Source organism: Teleopsis dalmanni, chromosome 2 (assembly GCF_002237135.1).
Source record: "Teleopsis dalmanni isolate 2A chromosome 2, ASM223713v2, whole genome shotgun sequence".
Taxonomy (NCBI): Eukaryota; Metazoa; Arthropoda; class Insecta; order Diptera; family Diopsidae; genus Teleopsis; species Teleopsis dalmanni.
In genome coordinates, this window is record NC_051847.1 from 16,339,502 (window position 1) to 16,367,353 (window position 27,852).

At 29.5% G+C, this 27,852-nt stretch overlaps 1 protein-coding gene across 3 annotated transcripts; it reads left to right on the forward strand.

The window, feature by feature from the left end:
• LOC119685250 (5-hydroxytryptamine receptor 2B) lies at window positions 1-27,852 on the forward strand. 3 transcript variants are annotated; one of them, XM_038099491.1, is made up of 10 exons: window positions 1-250; window positions 11,330-11,718; window positions 16,376-16,509; window positions 18,962-19,071; window positions 22,438-22,627; window positions 22,971-23,108; window positions 26,750-26,950; window positions 27,095-27,226; window positions 27,287-27,613; window positions 27,676-27,852. In XM_038099491.1, exons 2-9 carry the CDS (start codon window positions 11,433-11,435, stop codon window positions 27,590-27,592), a joined length of 1,497 nt encoding a protein of 498 aa, XP_037955419.1. In that variant the 5' UTR covers window positions 1-250; window positions 11,330-11,432; the 3' UTR covers window positions 27,593-27,613; window positions 27,676-27,852. The 3 variants fall into 3 exon arrangements, with proteins under 3 accessions (XP_037955419.1, XP_037955417.1, XP_037955418.1); XM_038099489.1 differs by having other exon boundaries at window positions 27,095-27,613; XM_038099490.1 differs by having other exon boundaries at window positions 27,095-27,613; window positions 27,709-27,852.

The following is a 27,852-nucleotide window of genomic DNA, read 5'->3' on the forward strand; positions in this document are numbered from 1 at the left end:
GATGCGGTGAAAACAAAAAAAAACCAAAAAAAATTAATCAAAATTCTTTGAAGATTTGCGCCAAAAGTTCGAAAAGACCAAAATCTTTCTAAAATAACACAAATCTATTTTCCTGACAAAACCAAAACCACAACAATAACAATAACAATAACAAAAACAAGAACAAGAACTGTCTGTTGTCTAAAATGTAAATAAGTGATTTCCATTGCAAACGAGAACATCTGGAATTCATCTGTTTATATTGGAGAAGGTAATAAATTTTATTAATAGCTATTATTTTGTTTAATATTAAAAAAAATACTAAAAATGATTAATAATTTCTCTTTTAAATTTTTCATTTTTAGTTGATATAATATTGTTTGAAAAATATTTTTAATTGCATGATTATAAACAGACTGTGTTTTTATTTTGATTAAGATACTGTGTATAATCTTCCGTGTAGTAATGGTATTTGTTTAGAATTCATTCATATAATTTTATTAATAATTTTTGTAAATCTGAAAAATTGCATTCGGAAATACATATGATATGTGACTTCCCTTCCCTTTGTGATTAAAAACCGGTTTTGTACAGTAAGTAAATATGAATAATAGCAACAATGTGATTGATCCAAGATGTACTCTTTTAAGATATAATTAGTTAGTCTTATATATAATAAAGAAATAATAGAAATAATAGTTGTCTATAATGAAGGATAGTTACCAACATCGTGAAGGAGGAAACATTTAAAACTAGGACTAACCTATATAAACAATTATTCAACACGTAATGTTTTCCTCTGAATATAAAAAGTTGAGAGTGAACTTAGGTCAAGAACTTAGGAGATATAAATAACTTATTTTTACTGGTTATTATACTTATTTCATCCTTCTTTTATTCTTAATATATTTCTATTATAGTTCTATTACAATTTTCTCATTTTCTTGAGTTTTGTTTTGAATATTAAGAGTAGAGAGTGAAGTCAATTACTTTGGTTATAAAATTTTCTATATTCATCTTATTTTTTCTTCTAATTATTATGTTTTTTTAATCCCTAGAACAAGAACAAAACTTAATCTGATTTTGTTTTATAATGTTACCATATTCTCATCATATTTCTTACAAATTCATATTACATAAACAGTTATTCAACAAGTAATGTTCTGAAAACAAAAATTAGTAATAAAGAATGAACTTAAGCCAATAACCAACGAAATAGAGTTTCTTGTATTTATGTAACAGGTTATTATTCCTATTTAATCCATTTTTTGTTATTACATTCTTATATTCTTATTGTGTTCCAATTATATGACAATATTCCTACAATGATCTTTTCATAATTTTAATATAGTCTTTTTATACTTCTATTATAATATTTCTAAACTCTCATAAAGTTTTGATTATATTCGGAATATATTCTTATTAGATTCTTAATATATTCTTTTTGTATTCTTATTATTTTTGTTTCAACATGTATTTTTTGTGTTCTTTATACGTAGTATTTGTGCTTAGAATTAGATTACAACGATTACCGGTGTGCTACGGGTTCATATAATGCTCAATACCTTCTTTCAATTCCTTCGTCTTGACAGAAAGTAGTAACATAAACAATAAACCGACCATAAATTCAAATAGCACGGTTCTGTACTGGTGAAATGGAAATGTTATAATCTCTTAAATATTCTACTGATTTAAGTCTGCTACCAATTCGAGTTGTTCAATATTGTAGTTCATTTTAAGAGTATGAGACTACTTTTACCAAGCTACTATATCCAAATAATACAAGAATTTATCAATAAGTAAAGTAGAGTAGATTTGTTATATCAAATATAAGAAAAAGATTATCAAGGAGTACTTTAAGTAAATAAGTTAGAAATGTACTATATGCAATTATGACAAGATTATATTTTTAATTAATGTAGACAAATAGATTATTTGTTGGGTTGTTTTTTATAATATAATTTAAAACTTAATTATACCCTATTATTTAATTATTCTACAGTATGGACTTTTTTGTTTAGAAAATGATGAATTAAAGAAAGAAAGAAATCATTTAAACTCACATTATATAGAACAATAATATCAGTGAAAAATTGAAATACTTGAACAGTTATGTACTTATTAATAGTATATGAAAGTATATTGCTAACCATGGTAATATATGAATCTATTATCTCCCCTAATTGGAAATAATTGCATTGATTTTTATTCCTGCATTCACATTTGTACTGAAAGTTCTATTAAATATCACTTCCAACATATTGAACTACCGATAAGATAAGATCTCAGATTTTTTTTAGCTGTCTGGTAATAATAATAGACAGAAATGACAAATAGTATATTTCATTTTTCACAATAGAAGAAAAAAAATGTTTGTTCAGCTACAGCAAAAAACAAAATCAAAAACTTTAGAAAGAGATACGAGATGAGCCGAGCCGAGTCACTTTTTGTGTATTGGTTGCATATTAAGTACCGTACATAATAACACTCATGCAACTGCGATGCTTAGTTCGTGTCGGCTGTGTAACTGAGTGAGACATACAGTAATGGTTCTGGAGATTTTTTGTGCGACAATATTACCGATCAAACAGTTTATGTCAAACTTCGTTAAAAATAAACAAATTTAATGAAGTAAGGCATACAAAACTTGGTGGCGATAGTATATAATAATGATGAGCGTTTTCAAATGGTACAGATGCTTTCTGAAAAATCAAATAGGCCTCTCAGATGTGGATGATTCATTGTTTGGTCTTCTTAATATGTGGATTGATCATGAAAATATAGACAAATATATACAGATTTTTCTTGTTAAAAGAAGTATTAACATTGCATATGTTTGTGATGAAATAGAAATGTCATAAAGTTCACACGAATTAACTTTCACAAATATTTTGTTCTCAAAATTTGTTGCTCATGTAACAATTGGGGGCGAATTATAACATTTATGCTATATAATGTCGCAATTTTCCAGATATATAATTTTGAGACCGGTTTTTATAAACAAAGGATGACATTTTTCAACAACAATTGAGTTGAAGGAAATAACTTAAAATAAGCTTAAGTATTAGCGAATTAGGCAATCCAATAATGTTTTACAAACTGGACACTGCTGTGTTATAAATTTTATAATCACTCGAAACTGTTTTTAAAGATTAAATTAAAGATTTAATTAAAGAAAACATTTAAAATTGTGGTTACTTTTTGTTTACACATTGAGTTTTATTGTTTACATATGCGTATAGTTTTATGAGTTGTTCTACTGTATGTTCTACCGTTGACATATGGGATTTTAAAATATAGACAAAACATTGAGGATGTTTAAATATCTTAAACTTTTCTAAAACTAAAATTTATTTTTTATTATTTAACTGCAAAAACAATATTTCCTTCTAATAAAATACATTAAGTAAATTTGTAGATGAGCATTAATATCAATATTGACAAAAAGTTCAGGTAAGAAGTCCAATGTCGAGTACTGTATAGAAAAAGTTGGTTAAAAAATAAATCACACCGGTTTCAAAAGCTATTTTTGAATATTTAAATCCAAGATATATATTTAAAGATCATAGATAATGAGTATTTGACAATACTCAAAATAAAAAAAGTAAAAAAAGTGATATTATAGTTGTAATTTACTACTTTTCAGTGTCTTTCTATTTAAATAGTTATTTTCTTAACTGTTTATTTTAATAGAGAGGTTTCGAAAAGTGGTGAACTACAACAATCAAAATTCTTTTTCTTTTTTTTTGTAGTGCACTACTTTTCTAAACTTCCTTATAAAATATCACAGTTCCTATTAAAAAAAAGTAGTCACTATTGTCACATTGATCTTAAAATCAAAGTAAATATTTGTTTTAAATTATAGTTTAAGTAAGTAGTACTTTACTACTATTCAAAACTTTTCTTTTTAAACAAATTTTTTATTCAACTAGTAAATTTAAAAATTTGTACATATAAGGCTTCACATATTATAAATATAAAATACAATTTCATTTATATTCCGTTTTTCTTTCCTTTTAAATATTTAATGTCTTCATTTGTCATATATGACTATTACAAGCATGTACCAGACTTCTTGGCCTACTTTTTCGTATAATTAAATCCTTAACTACTCAGCTTTATATGAGTAGATATCTTACTCATTAAAATAAAAAATATTTGCATTCATGTTAACTGCGGCACAAAAGTGGGGAATCTCGCTTTAAAACTTCATTTTATTTTGTTAAACTGCAAATACATAACCCAATAAAGACAACTATTGTAAGGATATTGTAAAAACTGTAGCATATTTTGGGGCGCCACATTAGTTAACACTTTGGGTTGTAAACAAGCAATTACCGCACACTTTCACACAAACACACGCATACAATCGCACACAGTCGCAATCACAAAAACGTACATTTAAAGGCTGAACGTTTTTCATGATTGTTAATTTCGTATTTGTTTCCTTTTTCAGTTATTATTTCTGCTCTACGTTTTTACGAGTATTTATTTACTTTTTCTGTGCTTACACTTGCGCTACTGTATCAGTGCATTCTACTGTGGGACGTAATCCTTTGAGATATTGTTTTAATATTTTTCAGCACAAATGTATTTTTTTCATTTCAAAAAAGATGAAAACTGAAAACTGAAAACTGAAAGCAGAAAGTAGCAAGTAGAAAAACAGTAAAACTGTAAAACAGAAAAGCAACAACAAAATATAAATAAACACAATTCGTCGAGTAGCACAAGTACAACAAGTGCACACGGAAAATAAATAAAGTATAAAAAATGTTGCAATAAACCAAACAAAAATGAGTAAAAATATTAAAAGGATGAAGGTTATCCTTATCCTCGAACGTCACATGAGAAAATGTTAGAAAGCAAAATAATGTTTGCCTTGGAGTAAAACATCTGCAAACGTGCAAAACAATTTGTGCTCAGCTCGAGATACGAGTAGTCCATATCTATGCAAAGTCTATGTATAATCGAATTCTTAGTGGAAACGTTTTTGTTCACTTTGTTTTTATTGTAGTTTTCATTTAATTTCCATTTGCCGCTTCTAGTCTATACTCACAATCCATTTGTTACGATAGCTTAGGATACGGAACAACAACACATTAAACTTCAATATTATTTGGGCGATTTTTGGTAGTGCTGCTTTGCGTATCTCTGCAGATACTATACAGAGTGTAGCTTGACTGCCAACGTAGACTTCCAACGTGTACGTGTTAATTTTAATTAAGCCATTTAATTAAAATTGACAAAGAAACTTTCCTGAAAAGTTCTCGTGCGTGAAAAAACTTTCACTGTAAACTTTTGCAAAATTTAATAAAATATTTAAACATTTGCTTTTGTGCCTACATTAACCATTACGCTTATTAAAATTAAATAATTCATGGGAAATGGCAAATGGCAGTCAAGCGTATATCTCACTTTGTCAATAACAAAATTTTGTCAAAAAATCAATATCCGCACTGCTCTCAAGTCTGTCAAATCTGCATGAATTGAATAAATTGAATGGCTTTAAGTGTGGCCATTAGACGACGAATTATTAATTATTTAAATAACAATTAGAGTCGTTCGAATAATTGTTATAGAAAATAAAAAACAAAAACAACAAATAAAAAAAAATCAACAAAAAAATAAAGTCTACAATATATCCAGATGATTGATGAGGGTCAAAATTATTATACAGTATGCAGTATTTGTTAACGTTTAACTTTGACCACATTTACTGATGTGTAATTAAGAACGAAATTTATTTTGATACAAAAGTATCTAGTTACTTACGAAGTTCAATTACTTACGAAGTGTCAAGGTTATGAAATACCTAGAGTAATGTACCCTAAAATTTCGTGCCAATATTTAAACAGAAATAGTATTTTTTTCTTTAAATATGATTTCTAAACAAATTCACATTTATTATGCTTGTAACTTTTAAAAGTATTACTTAGTGGTATATTTAAGCTCTCGAGAGTTTTGATAATTGTATTTATTCGTGCTAAATTTATATCAAGCTACTTAAATATATTTAGTAAAATATATTTATTTGTATGTATGTCATATATCGAGAATATGGTGATCCAACTGCATTATAGACAACAACCTATGGGCCGTTATTAATTAATCTCCTGGTATTGTTGAGAGAAGTAGATACAAATGGCGCTGGATAGGTCACAATCTCCGCACATTCAATAAAAACATTGAACGTCAAGCTCTGAGGTAGAATCCTAAAGGAAACCGTCGACCTGGAGCTAAAACTTGGAAGGGAACAATTAAGGAAGAGGTAAGAGAAGCCAATTAGTCCTGGAATGATATCTACCGAGAATCAAATAACGGAATCCGATGTAAAAGGATGGTAGACGTCCTATGCTCCACTGGGAGATGAGGATAAGAGAGAGATATGTATGTATATGTATATATATGTGTACTTATTCGCGGAGGAAAATTATTAATGATCAGAGTAATTATTACACAACACAAGTTTTAATTAAATTTTCATTTAAACAGAATATAGTTTTAAAACAAAATGTTTAATCAATGCACCAATTTCAATGTGAACACTGAAGATAGAAAAGGAATACAATAGTCCAATTTCGCACATCCAGGAAATGTTGAATGCACAAAGTACGTGCTTGGTGCGATATTAACGCAACGGTGTTTATATACATACTTTTTTTTTACCCAAAAACTTTGAGTCGAGATTAATCCAAGCAAAATAAAAATATTATTGAAAAGTTATGGTTCTGGAACCTAATTCAAAACGCTATTAAGTACACATGAGTTTCATTCAACTAGAATATCTATAATGCGTGGACTACCTTAGCTTGCTGACACACAAAATTATATACATACAGCAAAAGTTAAATACGTGTGATTATAGATTCCGTCGGCTAACTAGGCATTGACAACTGTATTAAGTATAAATGAGTTTGATCATTACAGTTGAATCGAAGAAGATTTCATAATTCTTATATATGTATAATGTCAGCTGCTTTATTGTCAAGTTAATATAGTTTGGAATTCCAAGAACTCTATGATTCGCTGTAAGTTTGGGATATCAATACCAGAAGTAGTGGTAATAAGTTTAGTTTCGTATTCTTACAGTAGTAGCGATAATACTGCAATTGCATTGGTAAATCTGGGATCTCATATTATGTTTATCATTATATAGCGAAATTTTCATTAAATAAAATCTACTTTGATGTCTTACCGAAAATCATCCGTCTTTTCTATAGCACACTTTGTGTACATATGCGCTGTATATACATACTAAAGAGATCATTTGAATGTCCTTTCAAAATTATAGTGCCCTTATTACAGCACACTGAGTGGCTTCAATGTTGGTGAATTTGCGATATGTAGCTACTATTGTTGATTTCTAATTAAATCAAATTTTTAAAGAATAAAAAACTACTTCCGTAATTCACACATTAAGATATACAAATTTTCTAGTGTCATTCAAAGCACTCACTAACGCTGAAACCCTTAAAACGCAAAAGTGTATTTTACATTCCACAGTATGCAAATAATGGGTCTCTAAAGACGCACCACAAGTAAAAATTTGGGTATATTGTCCAATGTCACATTCTAAACGTCCATCTATTTTTATACATATAACTGCAACACATTAGGCTCCATGTATTATTTTGGTGTTAGTAACCATTTCTGTATTCTTCGGACCTCTGCCTAAGAATATAGTTCATATTCTTATGATTATGAGAACTATATTCCTGTCAACTATATTGAGCTTGCATTATCTGCTGCTTGCTCCTTTGCAGCTTCTTTGCAAATTTTCAAATTGAGATTTTTTTGTAAGAGTTCTTTTTTTTTATAATATTTTCGATGTTACATTTTTTGTTGCTGTACATAGCGCCTCATCCTTACTAGAATGCCATTTAATATTCCTTTTCTTATTTGCTTTCCTATCGATTGAAGATTGCTTTTTATTTAGTAAATCCTGTGATTGCTGGCAAAATATCTTTCATGGGAGGAATTACAGATTCTTCTCTACATGCTTCTTCCATTGGAATTAATTTTGTATTTATATTCAACTCACTTCTCGGGATTATTATGAGAATATTTCAGTTTCAATTTTATTTTTCCTTTGCAATATTCACTTTCTTTAAAGATGTTGGCAGATAAATATCAATTAAGGTACATTTTGTTCATTTTTTATCTTAAGGTCAACTGGAAAAAGTATTTTCCATGCAAATGTAGTTTTGTTAAGTACCAACTTTAAGCGAACTCAAGCATTTCGTATTCGCTGTTATTCCAAAAACTAAACTTAAAGAACTACACCGGTGCAGTACATATTTTTTTTTTGGTTCTTACTTAACCTTCGAATGGCTTCGTCATTTGATAGTACTTTTTAGTCTGTCGTCCTTTTAAATAACATTTCCTCTTGTTAAAGGTTTATTGTCGTAAACTGAAAGGCAATCAATCAATTATAAAACCGCTCTTAAATCTATGTCCTTGCTACAGGAGGTAGCATAAGCAATTTTCATGGAAATACCATGGCAGAGCAATAACACAGATAAAAAGTCAGAAATGGCGAAACTTACAATCTGTTTTCGTTTTTTCATTTGTCGTTTCCTTTGAGCGTCACGATTGCTTAAAAACAAGCGCATGCATTTAAAAACCAAGACAACAGTTTAACTGCCATTTTTCAATCAAAGCTCATTTAACCAAAAAAATTCAGAACCCCAAAAACGCAAGGATGGAAAACCTAAAAACAGAAACATTGCAATGGTAGGGAAAGCGGCAAGCAAGTTTGCCAGTACAATGGAAAACTTGACAGAGCATGCATACGAATATGCATTATCCTGACATAGTACAAATGCACTGACATTGTGACACACACACACACACACACATACATACACAAATACTATAGAGTAAAGGTAAAGCATGCACGTAACGGAAGGAAATGAATGTCAATTATTTTTCTATATCCTTTTTTTGGCGATTGTGTGCGAACAATTGCTGTTTGCTACTTCACTTTGCCATGTTAGACTTCAACTCGCACTTCACTTTGCACCAAAGGGTTATGTACTCGTAAAGGATCTGTCGGTGCTGTTGCTTGCATATGCAAATATATATGGAAATGCGAACGAAAACAACATTTTGTGTTAAGTTCAAAATAATGTAAAATATTCGGACTGCCACGTGTTGTTGTTGATACGGCCTTGGCTGGTTGGGTAGCTGCTTGTACTGTTCCTACAGATGTTTCTCAGGAATATTTGCTACTTCAGGTTTTGAAATATATGAAAATACATGGAAATACAAAAAAATATACAATTTTGATACGGAACTCACTTTTTGCCAAAATATGGCAATGTCATAACCATACTGCATACAAGCTAAAATATGTTCCTGCATATAATTTCCACTTTTCCTGTGTCGCATTTGTACCTTAATGCATTTTTTATTATGTTGTCAGTTGTCAGTTGTCAACTGTAAGTTGGTTTCTGTGCAGAATGTAATTAACTCGAAACTTACAATTTTGTGGTTATTTTGACGCTTTAATCTATCCCAAGTATTTAAATTGACATGAAAAACTAAAAATGTGTAAAAATATGTAAATAAACAAAAGAGTATCCTCATTTTCAGGACATTTTTGAATACAAATTTTTTAAATTAAAAATAAATTTTAATAGTGTTTATAATGGCTATTATTACTATTACTAGAACTTCTGTGGTTTATTGACGGAAAACTTAGACAAGATTCTTAGCGACTTTTTGGTTCGCAATCTGATGTGTTTGTGTGCAGGTTTGGTCAGAACTAGGCTTAAGTTTCTCTAGTATTAACATTGGCCAGATTCTTGCCTTTATAAATGTCACTAGCTGGTTCTAGCTTGACCTTCTCTTTACTATCCACTATTACGGGGTTTGTGGATTCAAAACGGCTTTTTTAGCTAATTGAGGAGGACTCGTTATTCTCTCCACCGCAACTAACTAACTAGGTTCCCCAATTTTCAACAAATAAGAGAGTTTTGCGTTAGTCCAAAATCCGATAACGGGTGTTTATGGTCAAAAAAGTATGCAAGTAAGTAAGTAAGAGAGTTTTGCAGAGACTAAAACAAATAATAATCAGTTTGTGCAGGATCTGGACTTTCAGATAAATTCGTTCAATTTGTTCTGAGTTAATATTGAGTGTTTAGCTTGACTTTGTCATTATAAAACATAGCTCATATCCAGTTGGTCAATTTGGTCACTTTTTCTTGATTGTTCTATTTAAGTGGTCGAACTGTAAATAGTTGAAGATTGAATTAACCACTGCAATATGCTGGGGCAGCGCATAATATATAATTTCCTTCCAATTCTATGTTACTAAGCAGCCACAATAACCTTGAAGAATTAAAATTTGTAGCACTTCAGCAAATGCATTTTCCTCTTTTATTTAGGAGCCCAATATTTAATACAAACTAGTGAATAAGAGCATAATTGTTACAGTCGCCTAGTGGAGGTATGTAGATCTAAGGTCAATTATTGTTTAGTCTGATGAAGTGATAAACAATAATCCAGTCAAGGTGTAAAGAGGGGTTTTGAAAATACCTCGAGTGCACTGGCTCAAATAGCTTCAACATAATAAGAGCATAAATCAGGAATGGTACGTTGGACTCCAAAATTTAATTTAAATTGTGTATGACATAATAACTAAGTAGGAGAATAGTGAATTTTTGTTTAAGCTTTCAACGAGATTGATATCTTTAAAACTATTTAGTTACAGCAAAAATAAATATTTTTCTTCAATTTTTTTCTAGCAAGGACATTGCTTTAATAATATTTTAAAGATACATATGTAATATCTGTTTATTAATTTTTAAAAGAACATATTTTTTATAATTATTTTTTTTTGTATATAAAAAAGAAATAATACTTTTTATTTATAATGACGTTTTCCTTTACACTTTTTTTTCTGAATTTTTCCTTTTTAGTTTTTGCTTTGTGCATGCAATTTCATTTTATGAAAAAAAGGATTTAAAAAGTTTTTTTTTTGTTTTTTAACTATAAATAAAATATTTTTCACCTACAACAAAGGACATGTTTTTTTGTTAAACTGCTTGTTGTATTGTTCAGAATTAACTTGCATGTATTATTGTTTAATATTTTTCATAGAAACTTGTAAAGCTCAAATGGGTAACAAAAAACTCTTTCTATCCTAATAGTTTTTATAATACATACCTACATACATATGCATATATACATACATATACATGCTGTAAATATTTCATTGTCTTCTATGATTTATTTCATCTCCTTTATTAAATTCTAAAGTAACTAAATATATCTCTTTAATAAACTATTAAAGAACTTTTTGATAATTTTTTTTGGCACTGCAAATTTAAAAATATTACTTTTTCAGATGTTCGAAGCTTAACAACAACAACTCATACCAACTATAAAAAGGAGTTCTAATAAATTAGTAACTGAATTCCCAGTAGGTTAAAAAGTGTTAATCCATCGACATGCCGAGTATTGGCAATGCGTTTAATAGTACAAGCGGATTTAAAGATGACAATGACACGAATTTCGCGACATCATATGTGAACTTATTTTTCGAGACCAATCCTTTGCTAATAGACGGCAATGACACGACCAACAAAGCATTTCCACTTAATGACAGCAATGGGACGTACCCGCTATTCGAAAATGTCACCGACGTTCAAATGGCGAATGATCGTTTTGTGGTCATGTTTAAAGTGGTCACATTATCGATTATTTTGGGCTTCATGATACTTATAACAGTTATCGGTAAGTATATATATATATGAGTATAAGCGTGCCAGTATCTATTTGTGGGCTTCTGCAGTTTAAAAGTACTTTATCCGTTTGATAACAATTGTTTAGTTTGCAGGAAACTCATTGCTTTTGTTTTATATAATTTCTTTTTTCATAAACTACCAGTGACTATGCACCATCGTTTGTTGTCCTCATTATTTTATTTGCGCTATTAACCCAGACTATGTATGCGGTATTGAGGGTACTACTGTTCTGTTGTGCGCTCAAAGTTTTATGTAGGGGAAAATGTTGTTCAACTAATTTAGAAAAAAGTTTTTATTTTTGATTAATTGTTCGGCATCAGCTCATGAGAGTAGTTTTTTTCAAGGAAAATATTTTTAATATTATTTTCTATGAACTTAGCAGCGAAATAAATTTTTATAAACCTCACGATAACAATAACACTTTCAACTGTACAAGTTGAACACAATGGGAAGGTTAAAATGCTTGTGTACGGAATGTATTGTATAAGGTGATACAAATCTATTATATATAGGGTTTGTCTCATATATCTCATGAAAATATTAAGGTCTCAGTCGAAGAGATGAATGCAACCGTACTGGAAAAGTATACTCATTTTAATACAAACTGTGTAAGGGTAAGTCAAAGTGAAATGCATTCATAATAAAATAGTAAATATGTTCCAAATAAAATAAAAAACTAAAAAATAATTTATTAAGATAACTTAAATCCTATATAATTTTATTGTTAACTAAGTCTTCTTTAATTTGATGCATAAAAGTAACAGAATGCAAAAAGTTCGTTTAAAACTTATCGTTTAAAAAAAGCTAAAAATATCAAAAAAGTCCACAAAATTGTTTTATGAAGTGAAGTGAAGTGAGAGCTATTACCTTAAAAATTTCAATAGAAGGTATCAGCTTCATTTCTTATAAACACTTTCCTATGAGAAAACGCCAACGGTTCTTCGCAAAGTTACTGCCGAGTTTGCTGACAGCTGACCAAAAACAAGAAAATGTCGATAGCTCTGAGAGCTATTTGTATTAGTGGAAGCGACATAAAAAGAACTTTTTGCATCGGCATGCAACAATGGCTGAAATTTGGATCTATCACATTACCCCAGAATTGAATCGGCGTGAACAGCAACCCGTTAACCTAGACCAAAGCTATCGAAAACGCGGCAGTCAACTGATAAGGTTATGGCATCCGTGTTTTGAGATGCAAGTTGATTACATCTATCACATTGAAATAGAACAGATCATTAATAGCGATCACTATAGGACATGATGGAATACAGTTAGTTAATTTATTGATTTATCTGTTGGTGTTGTCGTTGCTATTATAGCTTTATATACCAACTTTGTTTATATTGTATATTAAGTAGGTTTCTATTGAAAACTTCACATAGATAGTCCATAGGTCATTACATTATTCTTATGTTGGGTAATGAGTGTAATGAGCACCAATCACTGAGATGTTCTGGAGGTATGGTTCTTATAGAGAGCTGCTGTCTCTGATATATATTATATATATTATCGATTTACGAGATAACTGCATTACTTTGACCAATTTATTTTCTTTAAGATTTTTGTGACACAAAAGTTTTTAAAGGTCCTCAAGAAATCTTTTTCATAAATGGTAGATTCTTGCTAAAACTGGACCGCTAAACAACGAATAAGAATTCCATTAGTAGAACTTTTATAATGCTTGTAGTTTTTCAAAAGCATATGATAAATATATTTAACTATTAAATGAATTATTATTTACGTTATTAGTTGTGTGAATGACAAATAACAATTTTCTTAAAAATATGAATCCTAAAATTTTCTTAAGTTTTTACAATAAAAATAATAGAAAATAAATATAAAAAAATCGAATATTCCTAAATTGTAGTGACATTTAAATGTAATTTATTTGATATGAAACAACTCTATTCATATATCAAATATACCTGAAAATGGAAAACTAATAGAAATAAATAAAAATAAAATTGAATTCACAAAAAACTTTTGTCATAAAAATTTCACTCGGAACCACTAAAAAATAAAATTTTGCGCATTGAATTGAGAAAAAATATTTCTAAGCTTTATTGGCGATAAAATAAATTTAAAATGAAAATAAAATAAAATTTCTATTAAAGTGAAAACTTAAATTCAACGCTTAATTTTTATTTCTAGTAAAAAGTTGTAATTTATAGTATTTTTGTAAAAACCACACACTATTCGTTAGACAACATTGTTATTTCAGAACTAATATTAGGGATATCTTTGGCAATTGAGATAACCATTAAATGTAGAAAAAAATGGAAAAAGTCTTTTAATGACTTACGTTATTTGTCTTGCTCACAGTAGTGAATAAAATCTTGAGTAGTTTACATAGTAAAGTTCTAGAAATAGATGAAGATTAATGAATGAAGATGGTAGCCATCAGTGGTAGCCCGTCTCATAGGAAGATACGGCTCACTTAAACACTTTTAATTTAAAAGAGTTATACCATATTCAATTTAAGGTGAAAATATGTTGGGGTACTATATAAAGAAGAAGATTAAACTACAACTATTAAATCATATTCATTAAATGGTTAATATCATTCATATTAAATGGTTAATATTATTCAGATAACTTTGACAAAGTAAGTGTTCTCCAATATTTGTACTGTAGTAGATATAGTTATTTCAATTATAATTTTATACTAAAATAGTAATTGCATTTTTAATTTTATTTTGATAGCTATGTTGTACATAATTTGTCGCATTTGTCATACAAAATCTATACAAAAATGTGTGAGTATTTTCTTTTAGAGACATTTCTTAAAGAATATTGCCTCTAGGCATTTTAATATGGTGATCATACTCCTTTAAAACATTATAAAAAGATAGTAGAAAATAAATTATTGTGAATATAATCATGCCTTAGTTAAAACAAAAACAAAAATTTACCTTAAAAACATTTTACTTCACATTTTATTTCTTACTAAATTAAGTTTATTGTATTACAAGATATTAATAGACAGATTGAATTAATATGAACGTAGGTAGCTTATAGTTTAATATGACATGCTGGCCTCCACAGTAAAATGCCTGTTCAATCAATAAAATAAATTCCTAAAGGTAAGGATAATGTAAAGTATTCTTATTTCATACTTTATTTTTGATGAGTACACTGTAAAGTGAAACCAAATACATTATTAAACCATTTTCGAATGAAAGCGAAGTTAAAAAAAATTATCTCCTCTTTTATATTTATAGACAATGACTCTAATTTCAAATTACGGGTATCTAAAAATTTAAAAAATAATTGAAAGTGAAAAGTGAAATGGACAATATGACATAATATTAATAGAAAACACAAAACAAAAAAAAAATAGAAAAAAGTCATTTAAAATCGGTCCTGCAGAATACTTTAAAGTTTATTTGAATTGTACTAGGATCGATATTTATATTTTGAGCTCCATAATGAAAAAATATTAACTTGTTGAAAATTGCTTTATTGTTTCTCGAAGTATTGTCTTTTATGATTAATACACGTTTACATGCGTTCGAATCATTGGTCAAAGAATTTGTTCAATCTTCTTCAGATACCTTCAAAGAATGGTTTTTAAATGCAACAACGATTTCTTCCGCCGACAAAAATCGTTGTCCACGCAATTTATTCTTTATTATTCTTAAATTCAAATCAGGCCGATGACCCATCAATTCGATTTTTTGAATGTTTAAGTTGTCGGTTGTTTGATGAGGTATATGAGCACTCGCATTGTCTTGACGAAAAATTCTTTTATATAATTAGTTTATCCTTTTCTAATTTTAGTCAATTTTTTATTAAAAGAGCAATAATTATTACAATTTTATCTCTTATTTGAAAAGATTGAATGAAATAAAAAAAATGCAATAATTTAGATGTTGTAAATATATTCAAATATATGTAGAGTATTTATAATTTTCATTTTTAATTTTATAGATTATTTCAAGTGCAATATCTTTTACATATCACAAATGCACACTTATATATTTAAATTTTATTTAAATTATGAAAATTATTTCAAAGCTTAAACCACACTAATATTGCCTCCCAATAATGTAGAGCATCGAAAGGCGCAATTTTTGCTTACCCAGGATATTTGAGCTCTACTTTATTACGAGGAAGAAGGAACAAATGCTTATTTAATTTTCTTCCATTTCTTTTCTTTTCATGTTCGTCGTCTTATGTACTCGACAATTTTTTGCTCCACTTTATGCTGTGAAAAATGCACGTGTTGCTGGCACCATAAAAAACACACCAAACAAAAAAAAACAACAAAAAAACAACGCAAAATTGCTGCACGTATACCTACTCATACACGCATACACACACCTCAACCCACATTAAAATGGCTGTCAATGTAATTATCGCAATTATCAATAACATTACAACGTCACAAATGACAACTGCTGCTGCTGCTGCTGTTACTGTTGCTTCTACTGCCTTTCACCATCAACAACAACGCTAACAACTTTTATGTGACAACAACAAAAACAACAACTCAACAACATCAACGACACCAATGACACTTTGCTCCACTTGCAACAACTTGAATGTCATTGCTCTCTCAATGTTGCTTGAATGATAAAAAAATTAAAAAAAAATGAAAAAAAAAATTAAAATGTATATAAAAAATGTATATTGAACAACAAAAGGCAACGTTTTTGTGATTTGTGCCATCATACTCGAGCGCAACTTGCAAAATGTTGCTAATTATTTGGTTGCATCGCTGGCTGTTGCTGACTTGTTTGTTGCTTGCTTAGTTATGCCACTTGGCGCTGTATACGAGGTAAGAATTTTATGCTTTCATCGTGATGGCTTTGATGACAGAGAAGCCATTGATGGCAATAGCCACAGCAGGAACTGAAGTTTCCTTACAATTTTATTTTGAATCCTTTTTGTTTTAATAGTCTTAACGCGGTTTTAATTAAAAATTGAAGTTAATTTAAAAGATGAATGTATATGGGGTCAAAAATAATTTAATTAAGAGCTGTATAGTATAATAATTTCAACATGGCATAGACAGAGAGCATTGAAAATATGTGTGAAGTCATGTGTAGTAATTATTATACCATATAATATATAATATTATACCTATACCATATTATCATTATTTTTATTGAAAGTAAATATAATAATAAAAGCGGAAAAGGCAGAAGACGGATCTTGGCTGCAACAAGATAATGATCCGAGTCGATATTGACTTCTTGGATAGTACATAGCTCCCTCACACTGGACACATGCCTTCCGTCTATCACAACGTTATCAATTTGAGATCTTGATTTGATCTTGTGACAGCCATGAAGCCTTGTGTGTGTAGAGATACTGGAATCTGGTACTACTAACCACCATGTTTCTAGTCTCGGCGAAATCAGTTAGCCTACTTCTCTTATCAGAAGTTTTTGTAAGAACGTTGAACTTTCCGACACTAGTACCAAAAACACCTTTTTTACCCACCTTTGCATTGAAGTCCCCTACAACGATTTTGACGTCATGAGGGGACAGCGTTCATATGCTTGTTCAAGCTGTTCATAGAAAGTTTCCTTGCTATCGTCATCTGTATCTTCCGTCGGTGCTTGTGCACAAATTAGGGTGATGTAATCCGTACCTTAATATGAATTTTGGCAAGTCTTTCGGCTTAACGTAAATCCAATTCTGAATTCGTGCTTTGTTGCATGGCAGCTGCAGATGATGTTACAATGTTCTTGTTTAGAGCTTCCTTGTCCCGTAGATCGCATTTTCTGGAGGGCCTTATTAGCCTTACTTATATTTCAAAAAATATATGCTGAAAATTAAGTCAGTAGATATTTCTAAAGAGTACTATTGATAAATAGTTGGTGGTATTTAAATATGTGTTGGGGTTATTCCAAGAAGTCTTTTGATTATTATTTACATGTTTGAATTTAAGAATTTCGTTAATATTATCTTCTATTCGAAGATAGAATTCTTGCCGTGAAAAAAAAACATTTTTAATCGAACATTGACATAGAAGATATGGTGAAATATAAACTGTATTCAGATAAGTATTGTATATAGTACTTGTTCAAATATATATAAATACATGCAGATGTATTGTAAATAATCCAATATTACAGAAAGTTAAGATACTGCTTCACTGGGAAGTGAACTGTAGAAAGTTGAAAGCTCCACTGAGCATGGTTTAAGAATTCGTATTGTAAACTATTGTCATAATATGATGACTTTGATAAATATGTATATATATAACTACCACTAACAAAATTAGGTTGTAAAATAATATTATATTAAAATAAACTCGTACTTAGCAATTTTATTCATATCACACTTTATTTAACACAAATTTTTGCTAGATTTTAGGAATCCTCAAGAAAACACTCTAAAAATCGAAACAAGTTGTCGCTTGTTGAGTTTGTCCCTCGACTGATTTTTACCATTTTAAATATTTAAGTGGCAAATATAAGTATGAATAGGCAACTCAAGTTTTTATCTAATACACGTAGAAATTGTACCGAAACCCAGTCAAATACAAAAATATTTCAGTAAATATTCTTCTTTTTATGAATGAAAATATCTGCACCACAAACAGTTCTCTTCGGTTTGCATACAAAGTACTGCATGAATGGCAATTTGGATTGTTGCATGAACAATAAAGCAATCAAGTATCCAAAAACTTCATTCCATTCTGTCGTAAATTTCCAGAGTTGTTTGGTGATTTACTGATACTTGTATATTTCCCACCTAAAAAATTTTCCACCAACTGCGTCACCAACTTGTGGTGTTGGCACCACGTTTGGTGCTATAATTTTCTTTACGGTTTGCATAAATATTTTTAGTTTCAGTTGCACATGTTATCCTGAATATTAAGGATATCTCGATTTATATAAAATACTTAACAAATATTTGGCAACAAAATACTTGCAATTTATAAACGATTATGACTTGGCAATGTTGAGTTTCATTATTATCGAATTAGGCAGATAGCAGATAATTCTCTATGCCAAATAATGTGTATATAAAAAACAAATTAATGTGGTTGCATTATAGTTATGTGAGATACATAATAATAATAATCTTTGAAATTGCATAACTTTGAAGTTTTGTCCAATTTTAGGCTTGATAAAAAGTAATCAACTTTTATCTGTTCTACTTTGCTTCGAAGTACAATATCTTTAAAACGATTAGTTGTATCTGAAACCAACTTATTCCATTTAATATATTTTTTATTTTTATTAAATAAGCCATTTTTTTTTTTGTAATTTTAGATAAGTGAGGGTTGGATTATGGGACCAGAGCTATGTGATATTTGGACATCTTGTGATGTTCTTTGCTGTACTGCTTCAATTTTACATTTGGTGGCCATCGCTGCTGACCGGTGAGTAATTATCAAATTAACCTATAGAAATCTATAAGTGTATAAAAGAAATCACATAAATAAAAAAAAAATAAAGCTAATTTACTTATGAGTCTAATAGAAATTCGGAAAGCATTTCTTATATACAACAGACATTATTTTCTTGATCAAAATATTCAAATTTAGATCAAAAGTGTAAGGACATCATATGCTATTAAAAGTAATGCGCATGTTGACAATTGAAATTATTCTCTAATTAATTATACCTTAAGTAATATAAAATTTTTTTTTATATTAAAATTTTTAAAAGATTCGAGAAACTTATTTTTTTCTTATATTGTCAAGTTTAGCTTCAACTACGCGAGTTTTGAGATCTCGATGATGATTCTATTCAGTACTTTTGACTGAGCTCATTCGGTAGTTTCAATATTTGAAGCTTTAGCATTACCAAATAGCTGGATATCATAAGTCCATATTGTTTTTATGATGCAAAAATATACAAAAATATACAAAAATATTTTATACTCTTTTATCTATTTATAAAGAGGCAATGCAACTTAGAGCAATTTGGAACTTCCTTCGCAGTTTTTTGGCTTCAATGTGTTTGGGATAAGTTAGTCGCCTATTTAGTCGACTGCCAGTGATAATATGTTAATAAAAAAGTTTTCTTTCCATTAATTATTTATAGATAAAATAAATATTAATAATACATATTGCGCAAGCTCTTATTACTTGAGATTACAGTATTTTTAAATATTTGCCTGCTTTTGTTAAAAGTCTAATCATTTTACAAATCTTAGTGAAGGTGTTTTCATTTCACCTCAAGATTGATCCGATCAAAAAATACATAAACTATAAAGTCCTGAAATTATTTACGAAAACTGACAGGCTTACCAACACCGCGGTATCGAATCTCAGAATGTTTGTAGGCTCCTCGGGGAGGTATGCAGATCTGAGGTCAATTATTGTTTAGTCTGATAAACTGATAAACAATAATCCAGTCAAGGCGTAGAGAGAGGTTATGAAGAAATCTCGCAGTTAATAGAGAGTAAAGTGCTCAAGTGCACTGAGTCAACTAGCCTCAACATAATAATAATAGAGTAAGAAGTACTTAAGTATTAAAGTATTACAATAACTAAATTATATTTTTATTTATTGAATTATTTGACTGATCACACCTTCTGTTCCGATTATTGTCAAATACTCGTCATCAGCGATCTTTGCAAATATTCGTTGGTTTTATACGTCCACATAGTATATAGCTTATGAACTACAAGTGTTAGGCTTAGAACTTTGTATCTGTCAAATTAGAAGCAAGGATTTTGTGTGTTTTAACTAATCGAGCCTAAGCTAAGCGAAAATAATGTTATTAAAATTTCAAGTTTGTTTTCTTAATTTTTTCTGAATTATCAGATGATAACAACAACAGCAGTTTTTGTGTTTTTTTTAATTTGAACAAACTTTAAAGCTACATCCTATGGAAACTGCAATCAACTTTTATAATTTCTTAATTGTTAAGGCTTCAGTGCAAAAGTTTTGTCTCTTCAAATTGACTTTAAAAATATATTTAATATACAATAAATTTTTATTCAAATCTCAACAATTTGCACTTCAAATCTTTATAGAATTCTTAAAAACCATATAAAATGAATATATAATATAAAATCATATTATAATTTTTGTTTGAAGTTACATCATATACATTATAACGATAATCCCCACAGTAATGTATTGAGAACTCGAAATGAATTTTTTATGTTTTTGGCAATTCCAATGGAATATATAAAATCACTTAATACTATAAAAATCCAATTCGTTTTAAACTTTAATATTCAGTTTCTCGAAAGCACAGAATCATTTTATCGATTTAAAATTATTTAAATATCTGCTTCTTCCTCGTAAGAGACTTTCGATATTTGTTGCCAACAAGTTCAACTTCCGAAAAGTAAAGGACACAAGACTTCAGATACACGTACAGACTGGTACAGTGTCTTTCACATGATCCTTGTAATTTTATTTTATTATTTTTGATTTTTTATTTCACTTTTTGTGTTGAATTTCATAACAAATTTTATGCCAAGTGCCGCCCAACGGTAGATAAAATACTTAAGATACAATATAACACACAAAAAAATATGAAGAAGGACGTGAATTTTTACATGTGCGGCTGCGAGTGTACGTCGCCCTTAAAGTTTTATTGATTATTTTTTATTAATTTTCGATTTTTTTAATATAAATTGGAGGCATTAAGTTTGATTTGATCTACTTATCTGTAATGTTAAAATAAAATTACCCAAAAATAATTTGCTATTTTTGACTTTAAGTACACTAAGTAACTGAAAGTTACACAATTGAATTATCTTCTCGATATTAAGTAGCGAATTTCGTCCAATCCGCTCAAAGTGAGGTGTAACTGTCGTCTGTAAAAGTATCTTCGGGACATTAGTGTACAACTACGTATGAGTGTTTTATTTTATACTCTTTAAATATGTAGTAATCCACGTGTGCGTACTTGAATATCAAAACCTCATAGTGACATTGCATTAATATAATAAAATTGCATTACTGTGCAGTTACAATTCTCATACCTGTGATTATCTTACACAGATTATGGTTTAAAAATATCAATACGTATACCTTTTTCTCCTTAAATTCAAAGTTTCAATTTTAACTTATCCCATGGTTGTTAGCCCAGTAAGATGTAACCCTTTCTGTAATCACAAAGCAGATATTCGGTATAAATTCTATCATAAACTGTTGTCATGAAAGCCGTGCTTTGTGCGGGGGATGACCCCAATGTAGATTAGAGAATTGTGCTCGATAGCTAAGATCGAGTTAAGGTTCAAGTAGGATGAGAATTAGAAAGACCGTCATGTAGGCGTATGAGGTACCGAAGTAAGGTTTAACTACTGTTTAAATGATATAAATAACTGAATAGTCAAAAATAGATAGTGAAAGAATAAATATAATTTCATCTAAAGTTATTCATTTTGTTGTGAGATATTTCGTAATTTTTATTATTAAACCATTTGTATGACGTGTACGATTGTCAGGACCTGAAGTAATTAAAGTTTAGTAAATGACATTTTGTAAAATTTTAATTAAATTTAGTGTCACTACATTATTTTATACAAAAACAGTATAAGTAGTGAAATGGGTTTATTTAACAGTAATAGTAATGAAGTTATAGTAGTGCTTAAAACAATTTTATATCCATTTGGCTGAAATGTCAATAAAGAGCGTTATTTCAGTTAACGTTATACGCAGATAACCTTTTGACATAATGGAAAACTTATGTATAAATTTACAATTAATTACGTTGCGATTGTAGTTGTGATGTTGTGAAATAAATTTTAAATTCATTTAAGAACACATTCTCATTTACAGATACTGGACTGTCACAAATATTGACTATGGAAACATACGCACCCCAACGAGAATATTTTTTATGATAATATGCATTTGGATTGTTGCTATCACTGTTTCAGTGGCACCCCAGTTCGGTTGGAAGGATCCAGAATACTTGAAACGTATTGAGGAGAGGAAATGTATGGTTTCACAAAACGTTACTTATCAGGTAAATTAAAAATACAGTAATCCCCCCTATAACGCGGGACCCTTACAACGCGTTTTCATATTAGGCGGTTTCAGTCTCCGATATAACACGGACGTTCCCCGATATAACGTGGGGATTTGTGCAGTTCATAATAAGCTTCGTATACCTTTGTACGTGTGTATGTGGGGTATATGGGAATACCACTATAACGCGTTTTCCTATAACGCGGAACCAATCTACGCCGTTATAGGGGGGATTACTGTACTTATTTTTCCACTCATTTAATTTCATTTTCAAAATAAATTATGTTAAGTAAGACATGTCTATAGCTAAATTTAATTATTTTTCTATGCATTACTTACAGATTTTTGCTACTTTTGCTACTTTTTATATTCCATTGTTGATTATACTTTTACTCTATTGGAAAATCTATAAAATAGCACAAAAACGCATAAAACGTCGCTTGAAGCGACCTCTTGCGGGGCCGTTAAATGAAAGTCAAGTAAGTTAAAAAAAGAATAATTTTAATAATTTTAAATGGCTTTGTTAACTTAAATGGGGAGACTTTTTTTATGCACTATTTATGTATTTATTTGAAAAATGCATTTTAACAAAAGTTGTGAATGATGTTTACCTAATAAAATGTGCAATAAATTATTATTGGAGCAAATTTAATTTACTTCATTCCATTTTACCTAAAGTAGAACGTCATTGCAATCCGCACCAAGAAATACGTAAAAAAATTAAAAGAAATTTTATTAAAAACAATAAAATGGATGAATTTATTACACACCATGAAAAAATATTTATTGTTCAGGAAATTGAATTCATAACGAGTATAAGGCATTAAAATAGTTTGTACTGTAATTATAATTATAGAGAACTGCAAATTATAATTAAAACTTACAGAAGCAAACTGACGAAGTGTTATGATTGCACATAAAAAAATTAATAATTTAAAGAATCAACAAATGCTTTTATTTAAATTATTACAAAAGTTTCTGTTTTTAGAATTAATTTTCATCTAAAAAGTTTCATCAATTTGGCATGAAAATTGCCACCTATAAGAAGGGTTATGTTATTCATAGAGAGTGTTTCACAAGCTAATCTAGAGAATTAAAAGCTCTTGATAAGCCGAACAATGTTGTTATGCTGTAGATCCCATTCGGTTAAATTAAGGCAAATCAAGATACTGGACTCGATTCCTGCCAATAGTAGATACGTTGCAAGCAGATAAGATATGCGAACGTTTTAATCTTTATACCGCACAATCTTCACATATCGGTGTTCTTTAGTTGCGTCTTTGAAGGCTGATAGTTGACAGGAGTGTGTGTAGTGAAGAATTAATGATTAATTTGAGGTTAAGTTAAATTAAATTGAGAAACCTATTATTAACGCTGTTAACTTAAATGCGCTATTTTGACTGTCTGAAGCGTCTGTCTTGGAATTCTCGAATAGCTTATATGGAATGTTTCTAACTCCTGATGCAGTCTGGTATGTAAATATTCAGTAAAATGGTTCGGTTTAAGTCTGTGATTATTTGAAAGAATATGATAGTTGGATAATAGATATGTACTAGTGTGAGCTCGTGTTTTCGATAGGAACTTAAATATTTGAAATCATTAAGGGATCAAAGCGGATCCTATATTCGATAAAAGATTGATCAATATAACTAAATCAAATGTAATAACCTTTAGCGAGGATTGTGCTAAGGGAGAAAAAATGAGAAAAAATTTCTTTTGACAATGTTTTTGCAACTCACCTAATTAATTACAATACGATCTAGTATTTTTAATTATATACACATTTCCAACACATGTAACGCCTGCCAGGGCTACGTCTCTAAATTTAATATAACAGCTATTTCATTTACTCTATCCAAGAGTAAATGGATAGTCAATTACATTTTCTGGTAGAATTTTTATTTGTTTCTATAGTAGAACGCCAGATCAATTTGTGATTAAAACAATCCTCCATCATTTGAAAGGAATGAACAATGATGCTATCAAATGGGAAATGGATTTCGTTTACGGCAACCTTACACTATCGTTCTCTCAAATAGAGGAATTTTATAACTGAACGATAAACAATTTTTTCCATTTTATAAAAAATCATCAGGGTGCACTCTATTAATTATTTGCAAAAAACTAACTTGACATCTGATGAAGTCGAAACTTTTACAGTTGTCATTTAAAACTTAACAGATATATAAAATATGAGTATTTTTTTCTGGTGTTGCCATCTATTGTGAATTCAATCCGCCTAGTATTTGTTTACATAGTTAAAAAAACCCTAAAGTATTCCGATGGACGTGATAGATTATATAGAATTATATGAAAATCTATACTACTTTGAAATTGGTCACTGCTATGTTTTTACAAGATAAATGGAATATTACAAGAAATCAAGAAGAACTATTATTGTTTCACTTAATGTGCACTCTGTGAACTAAATTATTTTTGAAAAATTTTTGGTCATCACCTCAATATAGTTAAGTACCTTAAAAACTTATAATTATCTTCACTCAACTGTAGTTAATTCCCATTGTGAAGATAAAATAGCAATTCTTCGTCAGAAAGGTGTGTGCACACGCAATATGCTTTTCTATTTAAGTTACTTTAGTAAGAATTGAATGAAAACTCTTTCCTCCTTTCTAGATGATAGAAGAGGTTCTCGTAATGTTAATAGCTGTGAGATGATACTTCAAAGGATATACATATGTTCGAGTATGTACATACTCGTTATTATGTACTCGTACTTTGCAAGTACTCGATTGTAGGGAATGTGTAAACAATAAAATAAATTAACAAAAGCAAAACAAAGAAGAAAAGAGAAGAAATGAATGAAATGAAAGTGCTACAAAAGGAAAGGAAGAAAAACAGAAATAAATTTGCAATGTAAGCAATTACATAGTCCTTGCGTAGTCCTTGCGTTGTGCTCTTTAGACGAGTGTCATTAACAAAAAGAAAAATCTATCGCCAATGGAACGCATTAACATGCCTGAGTACGTACTCAATTCTATATGCAAAAATGTGTGGAGTTTAATCAATTACATCAATAATACACCCCTTTAGGGTGTTGCTAATAACAAATCAAATAATTAATGAAGCTCTTATGAGCCCTCGTATGTGTGGGTAAGAGTCTAATTGCAGTGCTGAAGCATATTTTCTATTAATTATTTGAATTTAAATTAAAGGATTAAATTAGATATAGAAGTGTGCATTAGGTGCTAAGATTAAGACCTTAAACCTTTCAATGAAGAGTAAAGCATGCATAAATTAGAATTGGAATATATAATTTAAAAAAAATTGTATTTTTTGTAAAATGATTATTTCTCCTGATATATCTGACAGTGTCGCCAACTAAGAACTATGAAATGGGTAACCATTAATGGGTATGCATAAAAATGAAAATGTTTGAAATTTTCAGAACACACATGTGATATGTATTTATGCAACTATCACGTTTTACTTACAGAGAATGTAGTTAAAGCTTCTTCAACAACTTAAATTTTCAAAACCTGGCATCTGATTTTGATAGTTGAACACATCCAACATAGTAAAAGAGTATTGGAATAAGATAAATAATATTTTAGAGGAGTGGAGTGTCATAGAATATGAATTGTAGTGCTACTGAAGAATAAAAACAAAAATATTTTGATGGTAAATTAAAATATGTACATCTTAAAGATATTTAAAAAGTATTGAATGAAATTAAATATTGAATAAAAATCCGCTTTTGTGGTTGTTACTTGAGTTCGTTAACTTTTCTGTCAAATTATGTCGACCATGAATTTTTTCAATTTTATACCCACAAACAGAATAAAATTTTTACAACTTTATTTTCAAATAGTCTTATCCTATTCCACTTTTTATGCTTGTTGTAAAAATACTTTCTGCTCTTGACATTGCTTTATTCCTATGTAACATATACGATACATAAATCCAATGTTGTGGGCAATAACACTACTTACTTGTCATTGTTTTTCCTGATTGTGGTTTTCACTTAGAATGTAAGTAACAATGTTTTTTTTTCTTAACTGTCTTTTCAATTTTCAGCTACGGTTTATTAGATAAATTCAAATAATATTGTTTTAACACTCATAAACTTGTAATTATCTTCAATTTAATTTTCATACAATAGCTGACAACTGCACCTGAACTTAAACGTAGACGTCTGGAAATATGCTTTGGCAGGCATTGCCCTAATAAGAAACGTGTACTAGGCAACAATCTGGAAGTGACAACTATAAATACACAGGAAGAAACTGAGTTCAGTACTAGTAATTTTGACAGCAGAAGTCATGGCACGGAATATACAGCAATATCCATAGATCCCGACGATGTAAATACAACAAACAGAAATTTATATTATTTTATTTTGAGTTATATATTTTTAAATCATGTTTTTGCTAACAATAAAATACAATTCCTTTCTTTTTTTTTATTTTTTTCTTTCTGCTTCTTTTATTACTAAATTCGTTCGTAGATACAAACATCTTCAGCAGATGAAATAACAACCGTTTCATATCAAGTAGCTACAACTATATCGCATCATGCTGCTGCAATGACGACAACAACTTCAGGACGCTGCAGCAACTTAAGCACAATGACAGATGAAGTAAGACCCGCTTTACGTAAAAATCTACAACCTGTAAACTTATCAAATCCTTACAATAAGCTCGCAAAACGCAGGAAACTTATTGAAGCCAAACGTGAACGCAAGGCGGCACAGACTTTGGCCATCATTACCGGTGCATTTGTTTGTTGTTGGCTTCCGTTTTTCGTCACTGCACTTGTGTTGACCTTATGCAAGTACTGCAAGTTAAACGGTGTACTGGCTTCATTATTTCTATGGCTGGGCTATTTCAATTCCTCTTTAAATCCAATCATTTATACGATCTTCAATCCAGAGTTTCGTCGAGCATTTAAACGACTGATTCACGGTAGGCTGCTCTTTTCACAGACGAATAGCGGCAAAATCTAAAACAGTTTTTGCTGTTTCTGTGTGAGTATTTAACTTGAGCTTCTCCTACTATTGACAAATAAATTGGTTGGTCTATCTTATAGAAATATTATTTATTTTTTGGCTGATTAAACTAGTGAGACTGACTTTCGAAGGATTTCTTTTTTCTATATATAAAAATTGTTTGTTGGCAACTTCGCACAAAGGCAACCACAACCAAATTCTTACGCTTACTTATTGAAAAGAAAATTAAATAAAATTTAATTTTATTTTGTATAGTC